We start from the raw sequence: 21,028 nt of genomic DNA, 5'->3' as shown, positions 1-21,028 counted from the left end.
TCACTGATTCCATTCAATAGATTGATAATGTCTGGATTCTATTCTGAAAGTCTTCAATGCTTTAATACTCCTCTATAAGGTATTTATTCCTTAATCCTGTTAGGTTTATTCTATTTTCTAAATCTTTAATGCCTTAATCCTATTCTATAAAGGGTTTAAGTCTTGATACTATTCTGCTGGTTCTATTCTGCAAGTCTTCCATGTCATAATCCTATTCTGTTGGTTCTATTCTGTGAATGTTTTAAGCCTTAACCTTATCTGTTGGTGTTACACTGTTAAAAAACGTAATTTTAATAGGAAATTTTCCATAAAAATATACTGTTCTCAGCCGTATTTCAGTAAAATATAGACGACCGTAAATTTTGCCCTACTTTATCATCATCTTTTACGGGTTGGTGACCATAATATCACTCCTTAACGTCAATAAATCTTTTAAAACGGTAAATGCCTGGCAACATTTATTCCAGGATTTTTACGGCAAATTTTCAACAGTAGTCTTTAAACTTCTGGTCCTGCCCTGCTGGTTCTAGTCTTTAAATACCTTGATCCTCGCTAAGGAGTATGATCTAAAAGTCCTGATCAAGTAACTAATCCTATAGTCCTCATACTTCGATTACCCTAGCAATGAGAGAAAAGGTTAGAAGAGTGTTTAATCACCCAGTTATGATAGACAAAGAACAGCATTTTTTTCACCTACTCTCTCTCTCTCTCTCTCTCTCTCTCTCTCTCTCTCTCTCTCTGCTAATAATACCACCGACCAGTGATGGTAAATGCATTAGATGTTCATTTAACAAAGGCTTCATGTCAACCTTGGCGGCTCTTTAACATCAAAGATAAAAATTCATCTGCATCTTTTGACAGGAGCAATTCATGTTTCGTGATAACGCCAAATACATACTACTTGGATGGAATACATTCTTATTATCACCATCATAATTGTTATAATGATGATGATAATCTTCATCATCAGTCGTAATTAGCCCATTGCAAAACAAAGGCTTCAGACATGTCCTTCCATTATTACTTGCTAAGCTACAACCCTAATTGGAAAAGCAGGATGCTATAAGCCCAGGGGCTCTAACAAGGAAAATATCCTAGTGAGGTAAGGAAACAAGGAAAAATATAGTTTAAGACGAGTAACAACAGTAAAATAAATAAATTTAAACTGTTTAAACTATAAAACTAACAAAATAAGAAGATAAATAAGATAGAATGGTGTTCCCGAGTGTACACTCAAGCAAGAGAACTCTAACCTAAGACAGTGGAAGTGCATGCTACACAGGCTATGGCACTATCCAAGACTAGAGAACAAATGTTTGATTTTGGATTAACACAAATTGCGATTCACTTTGCGATAAAGTCCATTGAAAACACAACTGCAAATAATGACTTTTCTTAGTTCCCATGGCAACTACATTGAAAGAAAAAAAGAAGAAATGCAGAGGCCATGGCTCTATCCAAGACTAGAGAACAAATGTTTGATTTTGGATTAACACAAATTGCGATTCACTTTGCGATAAAGTCCATTGAAAATACAACTGCAAATAATGACTTTTCTTAGTTCCCATGGCAACTACATTGAAAGAAAAAAAGAAGAAAAACTAGTTTCGAAATAATCAGGCAACAATATGCACCAACCGAACCTGTGACGTCACGGGATCCACCACTATTGTCACCCGATGTGTAATATGCGGACAGGGAAGGTCACGTCACATAACGTCACTTTCACAATAGTTTTTTTTTTTTTTTTTTTTTTTTTTGGTCTTTCATTCCATTTCCTCTCTTAAAATACAGCAAGGTACAGTTGTATCGTTACCTCCGTTTTCTTTCAACATTGAGTAAAAATAACTCCATATTATAACAGCATTCCCTGAGTAAAAATATTTCGATATCAAGTATAAACTTTCATATTTATAATTGTTTAAGTGACTTGATTTATTGGATGATTTTAGAAATTACTTCCGTTGTAGCAGTTTGTGATATTTTTCCATAAATATCTACTGAAAGTATATATATATATATATATATATATATACATACAAATATATATATACATATATATGTGTGTATATATATATGCATGTGTTTATAAATGTTTTTCCACAAGCTGAAGATCTTTCAAAATATCTAAAGTGATTACGGAGTTATAATGCGTGCGTGTATATATATATATATATATATACACGTGTGTTTGTGTGCAAACTCCGCGTAAGAAATACCTGAGAATTTAACATGAGAAGAACTTCTAAGAAAAAAAAAATCTAAAAGAAAGACAATTTTCATTTTCCTTCAACACATATCAGAAGTTCCCATGTGAAAAAAAAAACGAGTAAAAGCAAAAGTATCTAATTACGAAAATAGCCTAAATCTCTTATTTTAGGAATCACTTACCTTGCTTGACGGAGACGTATCTGGTGTTGAGGAGAGCGCTGAAGGATGCCTGAGGCAAGGAATCTTCAAGGGCGAACAGCTCGTCCTTGGTGACGGTGTTGGAGCGGGATTTGAGCACAGCCCGGGAACCGATTGGGCTGAGATACTGGCCCTGTGGAACAATACAGATAGGAATGGTTATTATGGCCAAGATAATTTGAAAAATTGGTACAGTTGAACACTGGAATTTTTGTCACACTTAGCCCTGAAGAATTACACCCTGTTACACCCTTACTTTGGGATTTTGGTGGCCTAGTGATTGCCAGAATGGAGTTCAAGTATTACTATGTTAATTATTTTAAATAGTATTTCAGAGGGTATTGTGCTTTATATTAATGGTAAATGAGATTTGTTATTAATACATCTGTTCAGATGGCATTGTTAATTATACTAAAATTCACGGGGCATTATCATTTATATTAATACTCAGGGCTGTGTCATTTATATTAATGTACAGAAGGCTATGTTTAGAGGGCAGTGTCATTCAAAATAAAGTTCAGTAGGTAGTGTCATTTATATCAATGTTCAGAAGGCAGTGTCATTTATGATTATGTCCAGAGGGATGTGTCATTTATAATAACGTTTAGAGGTAGGTGTCATTTATAATAACGTTTAGAGGGAGGTGTCATTTATAATAACGTTTAGAGGGAGGTGTCATTTATAATAACGTTTAGAGGGAGGTGTCATTTATAATAACGTTTAGAGGGAGGTGTCATTTATAATAATGTTCAGAGGGCTGTGTCATTTATATTAACGTTCAGAGGGCCGTGTTATTCATTATAGTGTTCAGAGGGCCATGTCACTTATAATAATGTTCAGAGGGCAGTGTTATTCATAATAATGTTAAGAGGGATATGTCCTTTATAATAATTTTCAGACGGCCGTGTTATTTATAATAATGTTAAGAGGGCTGTGTCATTTATAATAACGTTCAGGGTGCACTGCCACTATTTCCCTACCTCGTGATCCCTGAGTGCAAGAGAGCCGTGGTGGTACTCGAGTGAAAACATGCACACTCGACTGCATTTATCAACCAGCTTTCCATCGAGGCACAAGTACTTGTTATTGCTCGTATGGATGGCGTATTTGTGGTCTCGGAACTCCAGAGTGAAGAGGGTGTCCTCCCCCCAGGGCACGTTGGCATCGACTTCGATCTCGGTACCCTCTGCGTTGAGGTGGGCATACCGCTTGCGGCCCAGTGATCTCAAGTTCACCTGCGTGGAAACATGAGGAAAGGTTAGTGGTTAAGTCGGTGCATATAAAATAGCTCACTTCAAGACAAGGGGATTTATCAAAGTTTTTGTTTTAGTCTGATATCAAATCCTAAAGCTAAGAGTCTATTAACGAATACAAACTGTTGACGAGATACTATTACAAGTTGGTATTATAAACAAACACTTCATTTAAAAAAAAAAAAAAAAAAAAAAAAAGTGGTATTAAGACACCTGATTTAACAAAACCACGAAAAGAAACTATAAAAACTGTTGAATAGAAACTATTATAAGGTGGTATTATAAGATACACTTAGTCTAACAAAAAACAAACTATTTTAAGGTGGCATTACCAGAGATGGCTGATTTAACAAAAATAGAAACAGAAACTTCAACCTAAAATTCCAGACTAAAAATAAACAATCAATAATTCCTGTCAAATCCTAAAGCTGAAAAAAATGTAAACGAGAAACTAATATAAAAAGGAATACTATTCTAAAAAAAAAAAAAAAAAAAAAAAAGAATTATCAAAGACAGGCGATAAAAAAAAAAAAAAAAAAAAAAAAAAAACGCAAAACCGTTAAATTAGAATTCCACACTAAATATTAACAATGACTCAACTACCTGTGGTCGAGCGGCGAGATGAATGGTCCAGAGCTCGGCATCCGTTGGCACCTTGGCACTGCAGATGAGTTTGTCGCCGGCGGCACCGAGGAAGTAACCTCTGGAGACGTTCCTCAAAGCCCATCGGCCGTGTTCGTCGTCCGTGACGGACACTTCGAACATGCAGAGGACGTCTCGCTCTTCACTCTCGCAGGTGACGTTGCCGTACTGGTGTTGCAGAGGGAATAGATATAAAAATATATGAATTTAATAATTTTAGTTATCATTATTATTTTTACTATCTCAATTCCCTTTATAATTAGTATCTTTAATTATTTTATTATTATTCTAATTGCATTATTATTATTCTAATTGCATTATAATTATTTTAATTACTTTATTATTATTCTAATTACTTTATTATTATTCTAATTACTTTATCATTATTCTAATCAATAATTATTATCTAATTACTTTAATTACTATTAGTGTAATTTCTTTCATTATTATTTTAATTACTCTAAACATTATTGAAGTTAATTTAATTTTTTCAATTATTATTCAATTTGGGATTTTAGAGCAAAGTAAAACAATTGTGTATATGATTACAAACAGAATATTCATACAAGCTAACCTTGTAAATCCAAAGTTTTCTTTCAAATATAAAAAAAAATCAATTCAAGTTAACAGATCAAGTCATAAGTGTACTAGGAATAATACAATCTATAAAAGGAGATTTGAATAGAGAAAGCAGAAATTTAAGACTGAAAATGAATATGAGTGAAACTAAGAAATATCTCTATTTTCACTGAAAAAAAAGGCTTCCAGGGAAGCATTTGAAAAAAAAAAAAAAAACTTATATTGGTAGTCTTACCTGATCGACAGAAATGTATTTGTTCAAGTGGGACTTGAAGGTGATGAGGTCCTTCTCGGCGGGTTCGAGAGTCCACATCTGTTTCTTTTTGAGCGAGACACCTGTAACAAAGACGTACAATATTTATTAAAATAATTCCCTTTAGACTTTAAAGTGAAATAATTCCCAGTAAAGGCGAAATAATTCCCAGTAAAGGATTAAAATTGAAATACTTCCCAGCAAAGGCTTAAAATTGAAATACTTCCCAGCAAAGGCTTAAAATGAGACAATTCCCAGCAAAGGCTTAAAATGAGACAATTCCCAGCAAAGGCTTAAAATGAGACAATTCCCAGCAAAGGCTTAAAATGAGACAATTCCCAGCAAAGGCTTAAAATGAGACAATTCCCAGCAAAGGCTTAAAATGAGACAATTCCCAGCAAAGGCTTAAAATGAGACAATTCCCAGCAAAGGCTTAAAATGAGACAATTCCCAGCAAAGGCCTGAAAACTACTTAATTCCCAACAAAGGCGTAAAAGTGAAATAATTCCAAGCAGACTTAGAGGTTAAATAATTCCCAGTAAAGGCTAAATAATTGTCAGTAATGGTTTAAACGTCAAATAATTCCCAGCAAAGTCTTAAACTAATTCCCAGCAAAGTTTTAAACGTGAAATAATTCCCAGCAAAGTCTTAAAAGTGAAATACTCCCCAGCAAAGTCTTAGAAGTAAAATACTCCCTAGCAAAGACTTGAAAGTTATTTCACAGCAAAGTCTTAAACGTGAAATACTTCCCAGTAAAGGCTTAAAATTAAAATAACCCCCAGACGGCATAACGAGCGCATATCTCCAAGAGCGAAGAGTGACAAACTGCCTCCGTACATCTATAATAAAAGTCTGACCTTGTGAGAAGCTCTCCAGTGACAACCCTAATTAAAAGATCGCGTTTCTTAATAGAACTTAAAACTTCTCGTTCGTTAACACCAACTGGGAGGCCACGAATACAGAACACTCTTTGATCTCGGGTACTTATTGTGATCATGACTGGTTTTAATATATGTGGGGGGGGGTATCCTTTATTTGTAATGTTAAGTAAGCCTAACATCAAATTTTAAACTAATTCGGTCTATCCAAGAGCAAATGGAGTATATGATACATATAAAAATCCTTGTAGCGCGCTCTCTCTCTCTCTCTCTCTCTCTCTCTCTCCTCTCTCTCTCTCTGAATTCAAGAATAAGTTTCAAAACGTTTAAACTAATTTTATCTATCCAAGAGCAAATTGAGTCTCCGAGGATGGACTAAAAATTCTTTGGCATCTAAAATCCTTGTAACTCTCTCTCTCTCTCTCATCTCTCTCTCTCTCTCTCTCTCTCTCTCTCTATCAATTCATGAATAAGTTTCTGAACGTTTAAACTTTTTCGATCTATGCAAGAGCAAATTGAGTCTGCGAGGGTGGACTAAAAATTCTTTGTCATCTAAAATCCTTTTAACTCTCTCTCTCTCTCTCTCTCTCTCTCTCTCTCTCTCTCAATTCAAGAATAAGTTTCTAAATGTTTAAATTAATTCGATCTATCCAAGAGTAAATTGAGTCTGCGAGGGTGGACTTAGGCATCCAAAATCTCTCTCTCTCTCTCTCTCTCTCTCTCTCTCTCTCTCTCTCTGAATTCAAGAGTAAGTTTCTAAACGTTTAAACTAATTTTATCTATCGAAGAGCAAATAGTCTCTCCAAGGATGGACTAAAAATTCTTTGGCATTTAAAATCCTTGTAACACTCTCTCTCTCTCTCTCTCTCTCTCTCTCTCTCTCTCTCTCTGAATTCAAGAATAAGTTTCTAAACGTTTAAACTAATTTTATCTATCGAAGAGCAAACTGAGTCTCCGAGGATGGACTAAAAATTCTTTGGCATTTAAAATCCTTGTAACACACACTCACACTCTCTCTCTCTCTCTCTCTGGAAAAAAAGATGTACAATGCTTTGACAAAAATGGCATGGGCAAACAAACTAGACTCTCTCTCTCTCTCTCTCTCTCTCTCTCTCTCGTTTAAACTAATTAGATCTCTCCAAGAACAAAATAATGGAGTCTAAGAGCCATCCAAAATCTCTCTCTCTCTCTCTCTCTCTCTCTCTCTCTCTCGTTTAAACTAATTCGATCACTTCAAGAACAAAATATTGGAGTCTATGAGACATCCAAAATCTCTCTCTCTCTCTCTCTCTCTCTCTCTCTCTCTCTCTCTCTCTTCCTTACCATTGGCGTTTATCTTGAAGCCGAAGGTCTCAGCTGTGAGATATTTAGCCTTGGCATTGATGAGACCGATGGTCCAGCAGCCCGTACCAGCTGCCCCGGTCCCGTTCATCTCGCCACAACCGTTGTAGCCGTTCACGGCGTTCAGACGAGACATCTGAAAGGAGAACGTAAAGCTGTTAGAGTAAACAATAAAAATAAGAACGTAAGGCTGTTAATGTAAACAATAGAATAAGAACGTATAGCTGTTGAAGTAAACAATAAAAATAAGAACGTAAGGCTGTTAATGTAAACAATAGAATAAGAACGTATAGCTGTTGAAGTAAACAATAAAAATAAGAACGTAAGGCTATTGAAGTAAACAAAAAAAAATATGAACGTAAAGCTAATAATGTTAACAATAAAAATAAGAAAGTAAAGCTATAAATGTAAACAATAAAAATAAGAACGTAAAGCTGTTAATGTAAACAATAGAATAAGAACGTATAGCTGTTAAAGTAAACAATAAAAATAAGAACGTAAAGATATTGAAGTAAACAAAAAATATGAACGTAAAACTATTAAAGTAAATAATAAAAATAAAATTTTTTGAAGATGCGGAAAATTCTTTTTGGGAGAAAAGACGTTAAATAATTTCAGTTATACACTGAACTGTATTTTTATGAATTAGGGCCATATTGCCATGCGATGGGGTCTGGGAGGCCAATCAGAGCCTAAATGCTATTGCATTACCGTTGTGCTATAAAGCTACAGTTAGAAGTAGTTAGAAAGAATGATGGAAGAAAGAAAGCGAGAACTGAGGTATAGAAGGCTATAAAGTGAGGACAGAACAGAGTAGTGCTTACAGTTTACCCCCATGAAGTGCGCTGATGGCATTTAACTCTCTCTCTAAAAAAAAAAAAAAAAAAAAAAAAAATTCAAGCTTCTATGTATTGGCAAGCGGTAATGGCGCTGGGTGGGACACTACCGAAATATTACCAGATTTTCTTTAAGACATAGACCTACATAGTGAGGAAATGTCTGGGTAAAGTTTGCTTGACAATGAAAATAGTAGTTAATAAGAGAGAAGACAAATAACGAAATTTAAAGGCAAAACTAAACAATGGAAAAAGAGTGGTTCTGCATGAAAGTAAATTATGTAAGAAATGGCAAGGAACATGAATTACTATGACTTATCTATTCATAACCCTGGCGAAATGTATGAAACAATGTATGAATCACTGACTTCTCTGAATAAAAATGCATACAGCATAGGTTTGAATCCCGGCTAGTGGATGCTCTTATCATAATAAAATCCCCTTTAGATGTTTTCACGTTCACGTGATATATATATATATATAATATATAGCCTATATATTTAAGTGCGTGTGTGCGCCTTTTACTGAACATCTCAACAACACTTAACGTGTAAAATAAAAACTTGAGCAAGCACCCTCACACCAAACATCCCGTGTTATTCGAGACCTTTACGAAGTATGTTAGATGGAAAAAAAAAAAACCACCACACACAAGAGAACCGGCGCTGCTAACTAACCAACCTCCCCAGACTTGTCACTCTATACAAAACATGCGAGGGGCAGTTGATGCATGCTACCTGTAGTTGGAGGGGGGGGGGGTCATCGCAAGAGAGAGGATATCCCCCCCCCCCTCTCTTAATCCCATCTCTTGACATGCAAGTATTTGAACTGACGACATGGATTAGCTAGGTCAGATTAACCACACCCTCTGCGCAATATGGGAGTTAGAAAGATAGGCCTATATTTGGATAGTTGAGTCCCTTTGCGTCAATAGGCGCAGGAGATTATGATGATGATCTGAATATTTAAAAGCAATCCTACGTCAGTTCGAAGGTTTAAAGGCAACTCATGAATGGCAAAGGGAAGGGACAGTGACATTATAGAATGCCCTAGACTAGAGACTGACCATATATACATATGATCAGCGCCCAAAGTACCTCTTCATCCAAGCTAGAACCAGGGAGGGTCAGGCAAAAGCTGTTGATAACTCAGCAGGTAGACCTATAGGACCCCGGCCCCATCCTTAGCTCGTAAGGATGGTGAGGTTCCAGACACTAAAAGGAACTGCCTAGACTAGAGACTGACCATATATACATTTGATCAGCGCCCAAACTACCTCTTCATCCAAGCTAGAACCACGGAGGGCTAGGCAATAGTTGCTGATGACTCAGCAGGTAGACCTATACGACCGCACCCCCCCCCCAGCATCCTTAGCTCGTAAGGATGGTGAGGTTGCAGACACAAGAAACTATCGAGTTGAGCGGGACTCGAACCCTAGTACGGCAAATCCCAAGACACGGACGCTTCCAAAATGCTATTCTAAGGATTAGAATGAATTATATAGGCCTAAGTTATTCCTACAACAGCTGGTTTTATAATGTATACTTCTTCACTTTACTCGCTTATCAGTCGGGGCTACTTCTCTAATAACTGCTGCTTCTTAACCACCTGTTGCCTGAAGTCGTAACCAACAGTTTAACTGACAGCTGTCTAAATCACAGCTGCTTCCTTTGCATAGATTCGACAAAGAACCGATAAATAACTTGCAAAATTAAAACTGTTAATATCCAAAAATCGATTGGCAACTATAACAACAAAACTAAATAATACTAATTTCATAAGGACCATATATCCATTTGTATGAACCATCACCACAAAATAAATAAATAAATAAATATATATATATATATATATATATATATATTATATAGTTTTCACAGAGATTTTAAACATCTTGATGGTCGTCGAGAAATCATTTGCAAGGTAAGAAAATCACGTATTTCTTTCCTATTTCTATAACAAAATTTTAATCTGCAATGACTTGAAAAATACGGAACTTTCAATAAAATATTATTGACAAAATGAATATGCTGAGAGAGAGAGAGAGAGAGAGAGAGAGAGAGAGAGAATCTTAAGACAATCAAGAAAACCATATAATTTATAAAACACAATTGAGACGAACACAATTACGGTCTGAATGATTGAATGATATGAAAACACCACACAGTCGTTTTTATGCTATTGTAAAATCTATTTTTTGATTAAAACTAAAAACAAACCTAGTATTTTAAAACAATGAAAGTAAAGTAACGACATTTAGTTGATGAAAATCTTCACATATAAGGCATGAGCGAGGCTCCTAAATATCTATGTGCACTTCCAGCTCAAAACATAAAATAATGATTAGACTTTTTCACGAAGCTACCATGGAGAGAGAGAGAGAGAAGAGAGAGAGAGAGAGAGAGAGAATCTTAAGACAATCAAGAAAACCATATAATTTATAAAACACAATTGAGAACTGAACACAACTACGGTCTGAATGATTGAATGATATGAAAACACCACAGAGTCGTTTTTATGCTATTGTAAAATCTATTCTTTTTATTAAAACTAAAAACAAACCTAGTATTTTAAAACTATGAAAGTAAAGCAACGACATTTAGTTGATGAAAATCTTCACATATAAGGTATGGACGAGGTTCCTTAATATCTATGTGCACTTCCAGCTCAAAACATAAAATTATGATTAGACTTTTTCATGAAGCTACCACGGCGTCTCAAGCCCCCCCCCCCCCCCACCCCCACCCCCTTCACAGCTCAGCACTCCTTCCCCCCAAAGGAATTAGATTCAACTTCCTAATAATCTGGTTCGGACTTTTTCCGCGTCCTACTAAGTTAGTAAACTCCGTGGGAATTTAGCACGTAATGGAACCGCACAGCTGGCTGAAAATCCAATCTCTCTCTCTCTCTCTCTCTCTCTCTCTCTCTCTCTCTCAAACACACACAGAGTATGCTTAATTGTCATTTGTCAAATTGAAATAACTAAAATGTACATGAGCAACATTTTTACAACCAAAATCAATCTCTCTCTCTCTCTCTCTCTCTCTCTCTCAGAGTATGCTTTGTCATTTGTCAAATTGAAATAACTAAAATGTATATGAGCAACATTTTAACAACCAAAACCTCTCTCTCTCTCTCTCTCTCTCTCTCTCTCTCTCTCAGAGTATGCTTTAATTGTCATTTGTCGAATTGAAATAACTAAAATGTATATGAGCAACATTTTAACAACCAAAATCTCTCTCTCTCTCTCTCTCTCTCTCTCTCTCTCTCTCTCAGGTTAGCTATTTGTGGAATTTCAAACGGACACGTTTCGCATAAGGAATTTAAAAAATGCAATGAAATCATATTTTTTTTAACTATGAAAACCAATTTTTTTTAAATGTATATCCTAAAATATACGCAAAGCCTAAATATTCAGATTTCAAAATAGGCCTAGTTAAAAAACAAAAAAACTTCTAATTAGACTAGGCCTAAATATAAACATGTCTGTGTACTAACAACTTCAGAATTTTAAGACCAATAAGGTATTAATAACAACAAATAACCACCAAATTAAAAAAAAAAAGTGACGAAGTGAGGCTGCAGGCCCTACAGGTAATAACAATAATTGATCTGACTATATACCTTCATACGTGTTGCCAGATGCCTGCCCTAACGATTTCCAACACAATTTCTTTTTTTAAATCCAAAGAAATATTTTGAGTAATCTGAAAGCAGTGGAATAATAAATGGTGAAATGAAGAGGCAAAGATAAGTCTACTCTTCAAGCAAATAGGAAAACAACAAGCAAATTGAACTGGTTAAGTCTGGTTGCATTCAACCACATTTCAGAGCACAAAACACAACAATGTCTTCCAATGAAGAATGACAAGTTTATGTTAAAACCAATAACATCCTACTAAAAAGTTAATAGACTGAAGAGATATAATTCTAAAACCCACTGTCTTGGGTTAGAGTTCTCCTGCTTGAGGGTACACTATTCTATCATATTTCTCTTCCTCTTGTTTTGTTAAAGTTTTTAGTTTATATGGGATATATGTATTTTAATGTTACTGTCCTTGAAATATTTCATTTTTCCTTGATTCCATTCCTCACTGGGCTATTTTTTTTCTTGTTGGAGCCCCTGGGCTTATAGCATTCTGCTTTTCCAACTAGGGTTGTAGCTTGGCAATTGATAATAATAATAAAAAGATAAAAATACTCAAATGTCATTCATTTAAAAGTGTTATCCTTTCACCACTCTCCATCTTTTCTCAAATTCTATCTGAGTGACTTCCGGTACAAAATACTTCGTTTTCTGTTTATAGTTGACAAGGAGTTTGCGAGAAAAGAATTCCTCACAAGTGCAACCCGAAACTGTTACGGTTTAACGGTCGATAGACATAAAGAAAACAGATGGCCGAGCTACCTAAGAAGGTGTTGAGTTTAAGGAAGTCTGGCTTGAGGAAAATAGCATGGAAGGATGTATAAAGAATTCAGGCCATGAGGCAGGTGTTAGAGCTGGGGAGACCATTCACTGACAGCGTTTTAAGTGCGGGGAAACCCCTTGTAGCTGCACGATGAAGTAGAAAGATGGAATAGATCGAAAGATTGAAGAAAGGAAACTTTAGCAAAGTAGAGAGAGAGATGGGAACTAGTAAAGATCTTTTAGAATTGCCTACATTGCACCACAAGTAGTGCACTGAGGACACTACCCCAATCTCTCTTTATGGTTTAGGGATCGGACTAAACTATAAGACATCGGAATTAATTACAGGTCATAAAAGGTAATAAAGATATAAGGTCCCTTATATGGAGCCCATAGAGGGTCCCTTATTTGGAGCATATAGAACAGTTTTCATTGAAAAAAAATCTGCATTTGGTTAGTCATGAAAAGCTGTAAGACCAAAGCTCTCTCTCTCTCTCTCTCTCTCTCTCTCTCATTGAAAAAGTATATTTGTATATATCTTAGATTTGTCATAACGCAGCTCTCTCTCTCTCTCTCTCTCTCTCTCTCTCTCATTGAAAAAGTATATTTGTACATATCTTAGATTTGTCATAGTACAGCTACTCACTCTCTCTCTCATTGAAAAAGTATATTTGTATATATCTTAGATTTGTCATAGCACAGCTACTCTCTCTCTCTCTCTCTTCTCTCTCTCTCTCTCTCTCTCTCTCATTGAAAAAGTATATTTGTATATATCTTAGATTTGTCATAGCACAGCTACTCTCTCTCTCTCTCTCTCTCTCTGAAAAAGTATATTGTATACATCTTAGATTTGTCATAGCACAGCTACATACACACCACACTCTCTCTCCCTCTCTCTCCCCCTCTCTCTCTCTCTCTCTCTCTCTCTCTCTCTTCTCTAGCTACTACCCTGAGGTTAAACAGCTGTTTCTTCCTCGACCTGGTATTCCTCTACGCGTCTGTCTGTTGCATGGCTCCTTTTTTTATGACAAATGTCTCATGTTGCCCTTTATCTGTCGTTGCATCTGCCTTACTCCCTAAGCTACTCAAAGCTTAACTGCATATCCTTAAAGCATTTGTTAAAACATAGTCCACAGTAATAGGAAATGGCAATAAATGTGCAATGATTATTTTATTGGTCTATTCATTTTGTAGCTTTACAAGTAGGGAAAAAGCCAATATATTCTAAAAGTTCATTGGTCTTAAAGATGTTCTCAAATAAGGATATAAATAAGGATATAAATAAGCTAATGAAATGCATACATAGGCCTTATTGATTTCTTCACTTGTTGAAATAGGAAAAATAATAACCCCATCTAGATAACCTATCGCCCTAGCAACATTCATAATAATTAAATTAACTGAACTAATCATAAATAAAATGTCTTTCTCAAACGTAACACAGGAACAATATTCATAATCAAGAAAATTATTTTTCGAAATAAGAAAATTTTTTAGTTTTTCCTCAAACGTAACACAGAGGAATAGCCTTCATAATCAAGAAAATCTATTGAAATAGATTAAAATTCCATCATCATCATCATCTCCTCCTATGCTTATTGACGCAAAGGGCCTCGGTTAGATTTCACACCGTTGCCTATCTTGAGTTCTTAAATCAACACTTCCCCACTGATCATAACTTTACACCTCACGCTTCATAGTCCTCAGCAATGTAGGCCTGAGTATTCCAACTCAAATTTAGTCTTTAAAAACTCAAACGAAACAGAGAACTACTACTGTTTTTTTTTTCCTCAGCAATGTAGGCCCGAGTATCCCAACTCAAATTTAGTCTTTAAAAACTCAAACGAAACAGAGGACTGTTGTTGTTTTTTTCCCTCAGCAATGTAGGCCCGAGTATCCCAACTCAAATTTAGTCTTTAAAAACTCAAACGAAACAGAGAACTACTACTGTTTTTTTTTTTCCTCAGCAATGTAGGCCTAAGTATTCCAACTCAAATTCAGTCTTTAAAACTCAAACGAAACAAGAGGACTGTTGTTGTTGTTGTTGTTTTTTCTCTCCTGAACTGTAATTACTAAAACCCCAGGTGTGTAGCCTCCCAGCTCTATCCTCGCCCTCACAGGATATTTCAAATCCATTGGCCACATCCGGTGACCTGATGCAAGATGGTAGCACGGAGAGGTAAAGGGTTTCATCTGAGCATTTAAAACGATGCATATATCTGGATTCATATTTGCAATGCTTCCCAGACCAGTAAAATTGAGAAGCTTTGGATTTGGCCAATGTTTGAATGGGTAACCTAAATCAGTAACTTGAATTTTTATCAATAAAGTAAAGCAACATTTAAACTTTCAACTGATCTTGCAGCGAATGCTTTTATGTTGATCACGCTGACAGGACAGGAGAGGAGTCTCAGTTCTCAGTTTATATATGACATTTACTTTAATGTTGTTACTGATCTTTAGATATTTCATATTCTTAGTTCAAATAGTCTTCATATAGTTTATTTAGTTCCTTTCCTCCCTGAGCTTTACTTAACTGTTGGAGCCCTTGGGCTTATAACATCTTGCTTTTCAAATGAGAAAAGTAGTAGTAGCTAGTAGTAGTAGTAGTAGTAGTAGTAGTAGTAACAACAACATGCTATAATTAGGCCCTTCCATTCTTTCAATAGTCTTCACATAGTTTATTTAGTTCCTAATTTCCTTTCCTCACTGGGCTTTATTTAACTGTTGAAGCCCTTGGGCTTATAGCACCCTGCTTTTCAAACGAGGAAAAGTAGTAGTAGTAGTAGTAGTAGTGGTGATGGTAATCACAACATGCTATCATTGGGCCCTTCCAACTTACGTTTACTTATATGGACATTAATGAGAAGTTAAAAGTCGCATATATCTTCAGAAAACATGCAAGAAAATGCAGATCATCACCCATCAGTGTGCAAACCCCATCATTGAGTGTCATAAAAATAGCTCTTCTGAGAAACTAGTCCCATTCGCCAGATAAAAAATTGGATGCTAAATCTTTGCTTTACAAATAGCTTTTCAATGTATCATTCACCAAAAGAAAACCGGCAAATTAAGAGGAATTGAACTAACTAAGCTTCCTTTTCCAACTAGGGTTGTAGCTTAGCTAATAGTAACAATAATAATAATAATAATATCTTGAAATCTACCAGAATGTATAACAATATCTACATTTCCTTAAATTTACAAGAATGTAACGATTATTATACAACACGATTAAAGGTTAAAGGTCGCTCATGAATGGCAGAGACAAGGGACAGTGACATTGCCCTAGCAATCAGGACAATGCCCTAGAGACTGACCATATATTTCATGATCAGCGTCCAAGCCTCCTCCCCACCCAAGCTAGGACCAGGGAGGGCCAGGCAATGGCTGCTGATAGCTCACCTGGCAGACCTATACGCTCCCCCAAACCCCCAACCTTAGCTCACAAGGATGGTAAGGTTGCAGACACTAATGGCACTAACGAGTCTGAGCAGGACTCGAACCGCCGTCTGGCAAACACCAGACAGAGACGTTACCTGTCAGTCTCATGAACATAAAAAAGATGGAAAAAGATTTAAGACTATAAAGAACAAGGTCATGCCTACAGACCTAGGCCTATATGGGAGATGTATTTCATACCATAAGTAATAAAATACCTAACTTTAATATGATGGGCATAACTTTGAATGTCTGTCAGTTAAGCGTTGATGCAAAAAAACGAGTATGTCGATTGGAAGAAAATGTTTCAAACAATTTAAAACTTATCGTATTATGAGAGAGAGAGAGAGAGAGAGAGAGAGAGAGAGAGAGAGAGAGAGAGAGAGAGAGAGTTTGCCCAGTGAAATATGCGTATGTCAATTGGAACAAAAAGCTTAAAACGACAATTTAAAACATCGTATTATGAGAGAGAGAGAGAGAGAGAGAGAGAGAGAGAGAGAGAGAGAGATTTCCCAGTGAAAAAATTCATGTCAACTGGAACAAAAGGCTTAAAGCGGCAATTTAAAACTAATCGTCTTATGAGAGAGAGAGAGAGAGAGAGATTTCCCAGTGAAAAATTCATGTCAACTGGAACAAAAGGCTTAAAACGGCAATTTAAAACTTATCGTATTATGAGAGAGAGAGAGAGAGAGAGAGAGAGAGAGAGAGAGAGAGAGAGAGTTTGCTCAGTGAAAATTTCTTAAGTCCATTGGAACAATAGGCTTAACACGACAATTTAAAACATCGTATTATATAAATATAAATATGAGAGAGAGAGAGAGAGAGAGAGAGAGAGAGAGAGAGAGAGAGAGAGAGAGAGAGAGCGCGTCTCACCTCTCCCATACCCAAGTGAACCGCCAAACTTGGGCTACTGCTCTTGACAAAGCTCTCACTGCTGCACGTAGCCTACAGCTGACTCGGGGTGACCCCGCTGTCTAATCATCTGCAACATAGATGTCGCTATCGGTGTATCAGTAGAGCTCTCTCTCTCTCTCTCTCTCTCTCTCTCTCTCTCTCTCTCTCTCTCTCTCTCTCTCTCCTAGTATTGAAATAAAAAGTTTTAGTCATGACATGATTTATTGTTAATACGTTCTCATCATTTATTTATTTCCTTATTTACTTTCCTCACTGGGTTATTTTTCCCTATTGGAGCCCTTGGGTTTATAGCATCTTGGTTTTCCAACTAGGGTTGTAGCTTGGCTAGTAGTAATAATAATAATATGTTAAAAACGATGTCAGAATTGTTTATAACTCTACCAAATTTACGACACTTTGCAACTTTTTATCCTGATTCTTAAGAAAAAATTTAAAATAGCCATTAAAATACCGTTCCTATAATCCTCAAGGAGAATATCAAAACCATGATCTTCTGTAAATGGTAATATTTTTTTTTTATTACAGTCATTCAAATAAATTCGCTCTTTCATTAGGGGAGTTCTATAATAATAAAACTTACAAGCTTTTTTTATCAAAATCATTCATACAAATTATCTCTTTCATTGGGAGAGTTCTGTAATAATAAAACTCACAATCTTTTTTTTTATTAAATCATTCATACAAATTGAGCGTTCATTGGACGAGTTTAATAATATTAACACTCACAAGCCTTTTTTTATCAAATTCATTCATACAAATTTCTCTCTCGTGGGTTGATTCCTATAATAAAAAATAGAGCTACGAAATGACAAGTAGTTAAACCACCAATGGTTAAACAACCAATGTGGGACTAATCCTTGGATGAAAAATAACCCTCCTAGGACTAATCCTTGGATGAAAAATAAACCTCCAAGGACTAATCCTTGAATGAAAATAACCCTCCTAGGACTAATCCTTGAGTGAAAAATAAACCTCCTGGGACTAATCCTTGGATGAAAATAACTCTCCTAGGACTAATCCTTGAGTGAAAAATAAACCTCCTAGGACTAATCCTTGGATGAAAAATAAACCTCCTAGGACTAATCCTTGGATGAAAAATAACCTTCCTAGGACTAATCCAATCGCATGGCAACAAGTGTGATCCAGGTCGAACCGAACTTGGGAGCACAGGAAATCCTGTCCACCAGCTTACCTAACTACCCCGGGCCAAAGGGAACTTGTCTCGAGCGACCAGAAGCCACTTGCAAGTGGGCTCAAGAAACAGAAAAAAAAAAGAAAAAAAGGTCTAAACTCTGGCTCACAAAACTTAAAGATTGAAAGGTAAATAATGAATATATTTACTAATTGAATAATCATTCACGAATTGCGGTACTGCTTCGTTTCAGACTAATTGTGCTCCCCCACAAAAAAGGTAAAAAAAAAATTAACGTTCGGTAAATTCCTAACAGGAAAAACCTGTCAAAATTTTACCCGAGGCCCTGAGCTTATATAACTTGAAGAACAAAAGGACAGAAGGAGAAAATAATATAATTTCTAATTAAATAATAATTTATATATAGTGTTGCTTCGTATCAAGTATCATAGACCACCTCACCCAAAATAAAAACAGGACTAAAAAAATAGGATGCTATAAGCCCAGGGGTCCCAACAAGGAAAATAGCCCAGTGAGGAAAGGAAACAATGAAAAACAGAATATTCTAAAAACAGCAACATTTAAATAAATATTTCCTCTATAAACTATAACAAATTAACAAAACAAGAGAGAATAAATAGAATAGTGTGCCCGAGTGTACCCTCAAGCAAGAGAACTATAACCCAAGACAGTGGAAGACCATGGTACAGAAGCTATGGCACTACCCAAGACTGGAGAGCAATGGATTGATCGGTTACTGATTAGGGTATATTTCATCAAAATTAATAATAATCATACATATCAGTTAATTACAGTAAAATGAAAAATATAATGAATCTTCTATAAACAATATAATCAATAACGTTTTGAAAATACCTGATTTTTTAACCTAGACTAATAACAAAAAGGACGATCTAAAGGATTGTTAACGGATGACCCAAATTTAGTTATATTCATAAGAACTGGAATGTTAAAAAACAAAATACTTTTAAAAAAAATTAAATAAGAGATTTAGAAGAGTACATTTATGATAATTACTTAAATATGTAACATTTGTATTATAAGTCAAAAACGTTTGTAAAATAACATTTATTGTATACTATATAATTTTTATCAATTGATTTAATTTGTATTGATTTGATGTATAATTTTGTAAAACGACGTAAGCTCACATCTGTATTTTGTATAGAACAATTACGTATATAATGTAAACTGATAAAATGTGATTGTATCTTTATAATAAAGATACTACAGCTAGAGAGTTATGGGGTCCTTTGACTGGCCAGACAGTACTACATAAAACCCTTCTCTCTGGTTACGGTTCTTTCCCTTTGCCTACACAGACACCGAATAGTCTGGTCTTTTCTTTACATATTCTCCTCTGTCCTCATACACCTGACAACACTGAGATTGCCAAACAATTCTTCTTCAGCCAAGGGGTTAACTACTGCACTGTAATTGTTCAGTGGCTACTTTCCTCTTGGTAAGGGTAAAAGAGAGACTTTAGCTATGGTAAGCAGCTCTTCTAGGAGAAGGACACTCCAAAATCAAACCATTGTTCTCTAGTCTTGGGTAGTGCCATAACCTCTGTACCATGATCTTCCACTGTCTTGGGTTAGAGTTCTCTTGCTTGAGGGTACACTCGATCACACTTCTATCTAGTTTCTCTTCCTCTTGTTTTGTTAAAGTTTTTATAGTTTTTATAGGGAATATTTATTTTAATGTTACTATTCTTAAAATATTTTATTTTTCTTTATTCCCTTTCCTCACTGGGCTATTTTCCCTGTTGGGGCCCCTGGACTTATAGCATCCTGCTTTTCCAACTAGGGTTGTAGCTTAGCATTTAATAATAATAATAATAATAATAATAATAATAATAATAATAATAATAATAATAATATTAATAATAAATTTAATAATAATAAAAGATAAAAACAGTAATAACAAAATAGGAAACTGCTAAGAGACAATTCCAAAAGGAATAAATTGCGCAAAGCCACAACATAATTTTCCGGGTCCGTCACGGAAGAAGGGAAGACAATCTAAACTGAAATTACCCTCATCAAGACAACGCACCAATTGCCTCCTTATCTAGTGAGCTGAAAAGCGTTAAATCGCCAATTAACCAACACCCAAGGTGGAACTCCCCAAAAGTTATAACTTACAGCAAATATTTTCTTTTTTTATGTTGAACAGGCAGACATAGGTCATACTATAGTTTATATAATATGAAATATCTGTTTTGATGTTGTTACTGTTTTTAAAATATCTTATTTTTGTTGTTCATTGTTTCTCATATAGCTTATTTCCTTTCCTCACCGGACTATTTTCCCCGTTGGAGTCCCTGGGCTTATAGCATTTTACTTTCCCAACTAGCAGTAATAATGACAAACAAAAAAATAGCTTTGGACCTACGAACGAACAGACAAGGTGTCTAATGCCCATTATATATATATATATATATATATATATATATATATATATATATATATATATATATATATACAGATATATATATATATATATATATATATATTCTATATATATAAATATATTATATATATAAATATATTATATATATACATATATATATATTATATATACATATATATATATATATATATGTATATATATTATATACATATATATATATATATATATATATATATATTTATATCATATATATACATTATATATATATATATATATATATATATATATTTATATCATATATATACATATATATATATATATATATATATATATATATATATATATATATATATATATATATTTATATCATATATATACATATATATAGGAGAGAGAGAGAGGTGCAATCGTTAAAATCTTACAGAGGGAATGATTTGTTCCTATGTCCCTCCAAAATCAAATGATTATGGGCTCGGTTAACGCACCCAATCAATAAAAAAAAAAATAA

The 21,028-nt window shown here is 35.0% G+C and overlaps 1 protein-coding gene across 3 annotated transcripts in view; it reads right to left on the bottom strand.

Moving 5' to 3' along the window:
* sn (fascin domain-containing protein singed) overlaps window positions 1-21,028 on the bottom strand; it is a 145,203-nt gene that overhangs the window by 65,803 nt on the left and 58,372 nt on the right. For all 3 annotated transcript variants that reach the window (XM_068351735.1, XM_068351733.1, XM_068351734.1), the window contains exons 2-6: window positions 7,338-7,491; window positions 5,119-5,219; window positions 4,266-4,472; window positions 3,390-3,644; window positions 2,392-2,542 (exon numbers count right to left, since the gene is read on the bottom strand). In XM_068351735.1, coding sequence (XP_068207836.1) covers window positions 2,392-2,542; window positions 3,390-3,644; window positions 4,266-4,472; window positions 5,119-5,219; window positions 7,338-7,491 — 868 coding nt within the window. The remainder of the gene's footprint in view (window positions 1-2,391; window positions 2,543-3,389; window positions 3,645-4,265; window positions 4,473-5,118; window positions 5,220-7,337; window positions 7,492-21,028) is intronic.

Source organism: Palaemon carinicauda, chromosome 28 (genome assembly GCF_036898095.1).
Source record: "Palaemon carinicauda isolate YSFRI2023 chromosome 28, ASM3689809v2, whole genome shotgun sequence".
In the NCBI taxonomy this organism is placed as follows: domain Eukaryota; kingdom Metazoa; phylum Arthropoda; class Malacostraca; order Decapoda; family Palaemonidae; genus Palaemon; species Palaemon carinicauda.
This window is presented reverse-complemented; position numbering and strand designations above follow the sequence as displayed.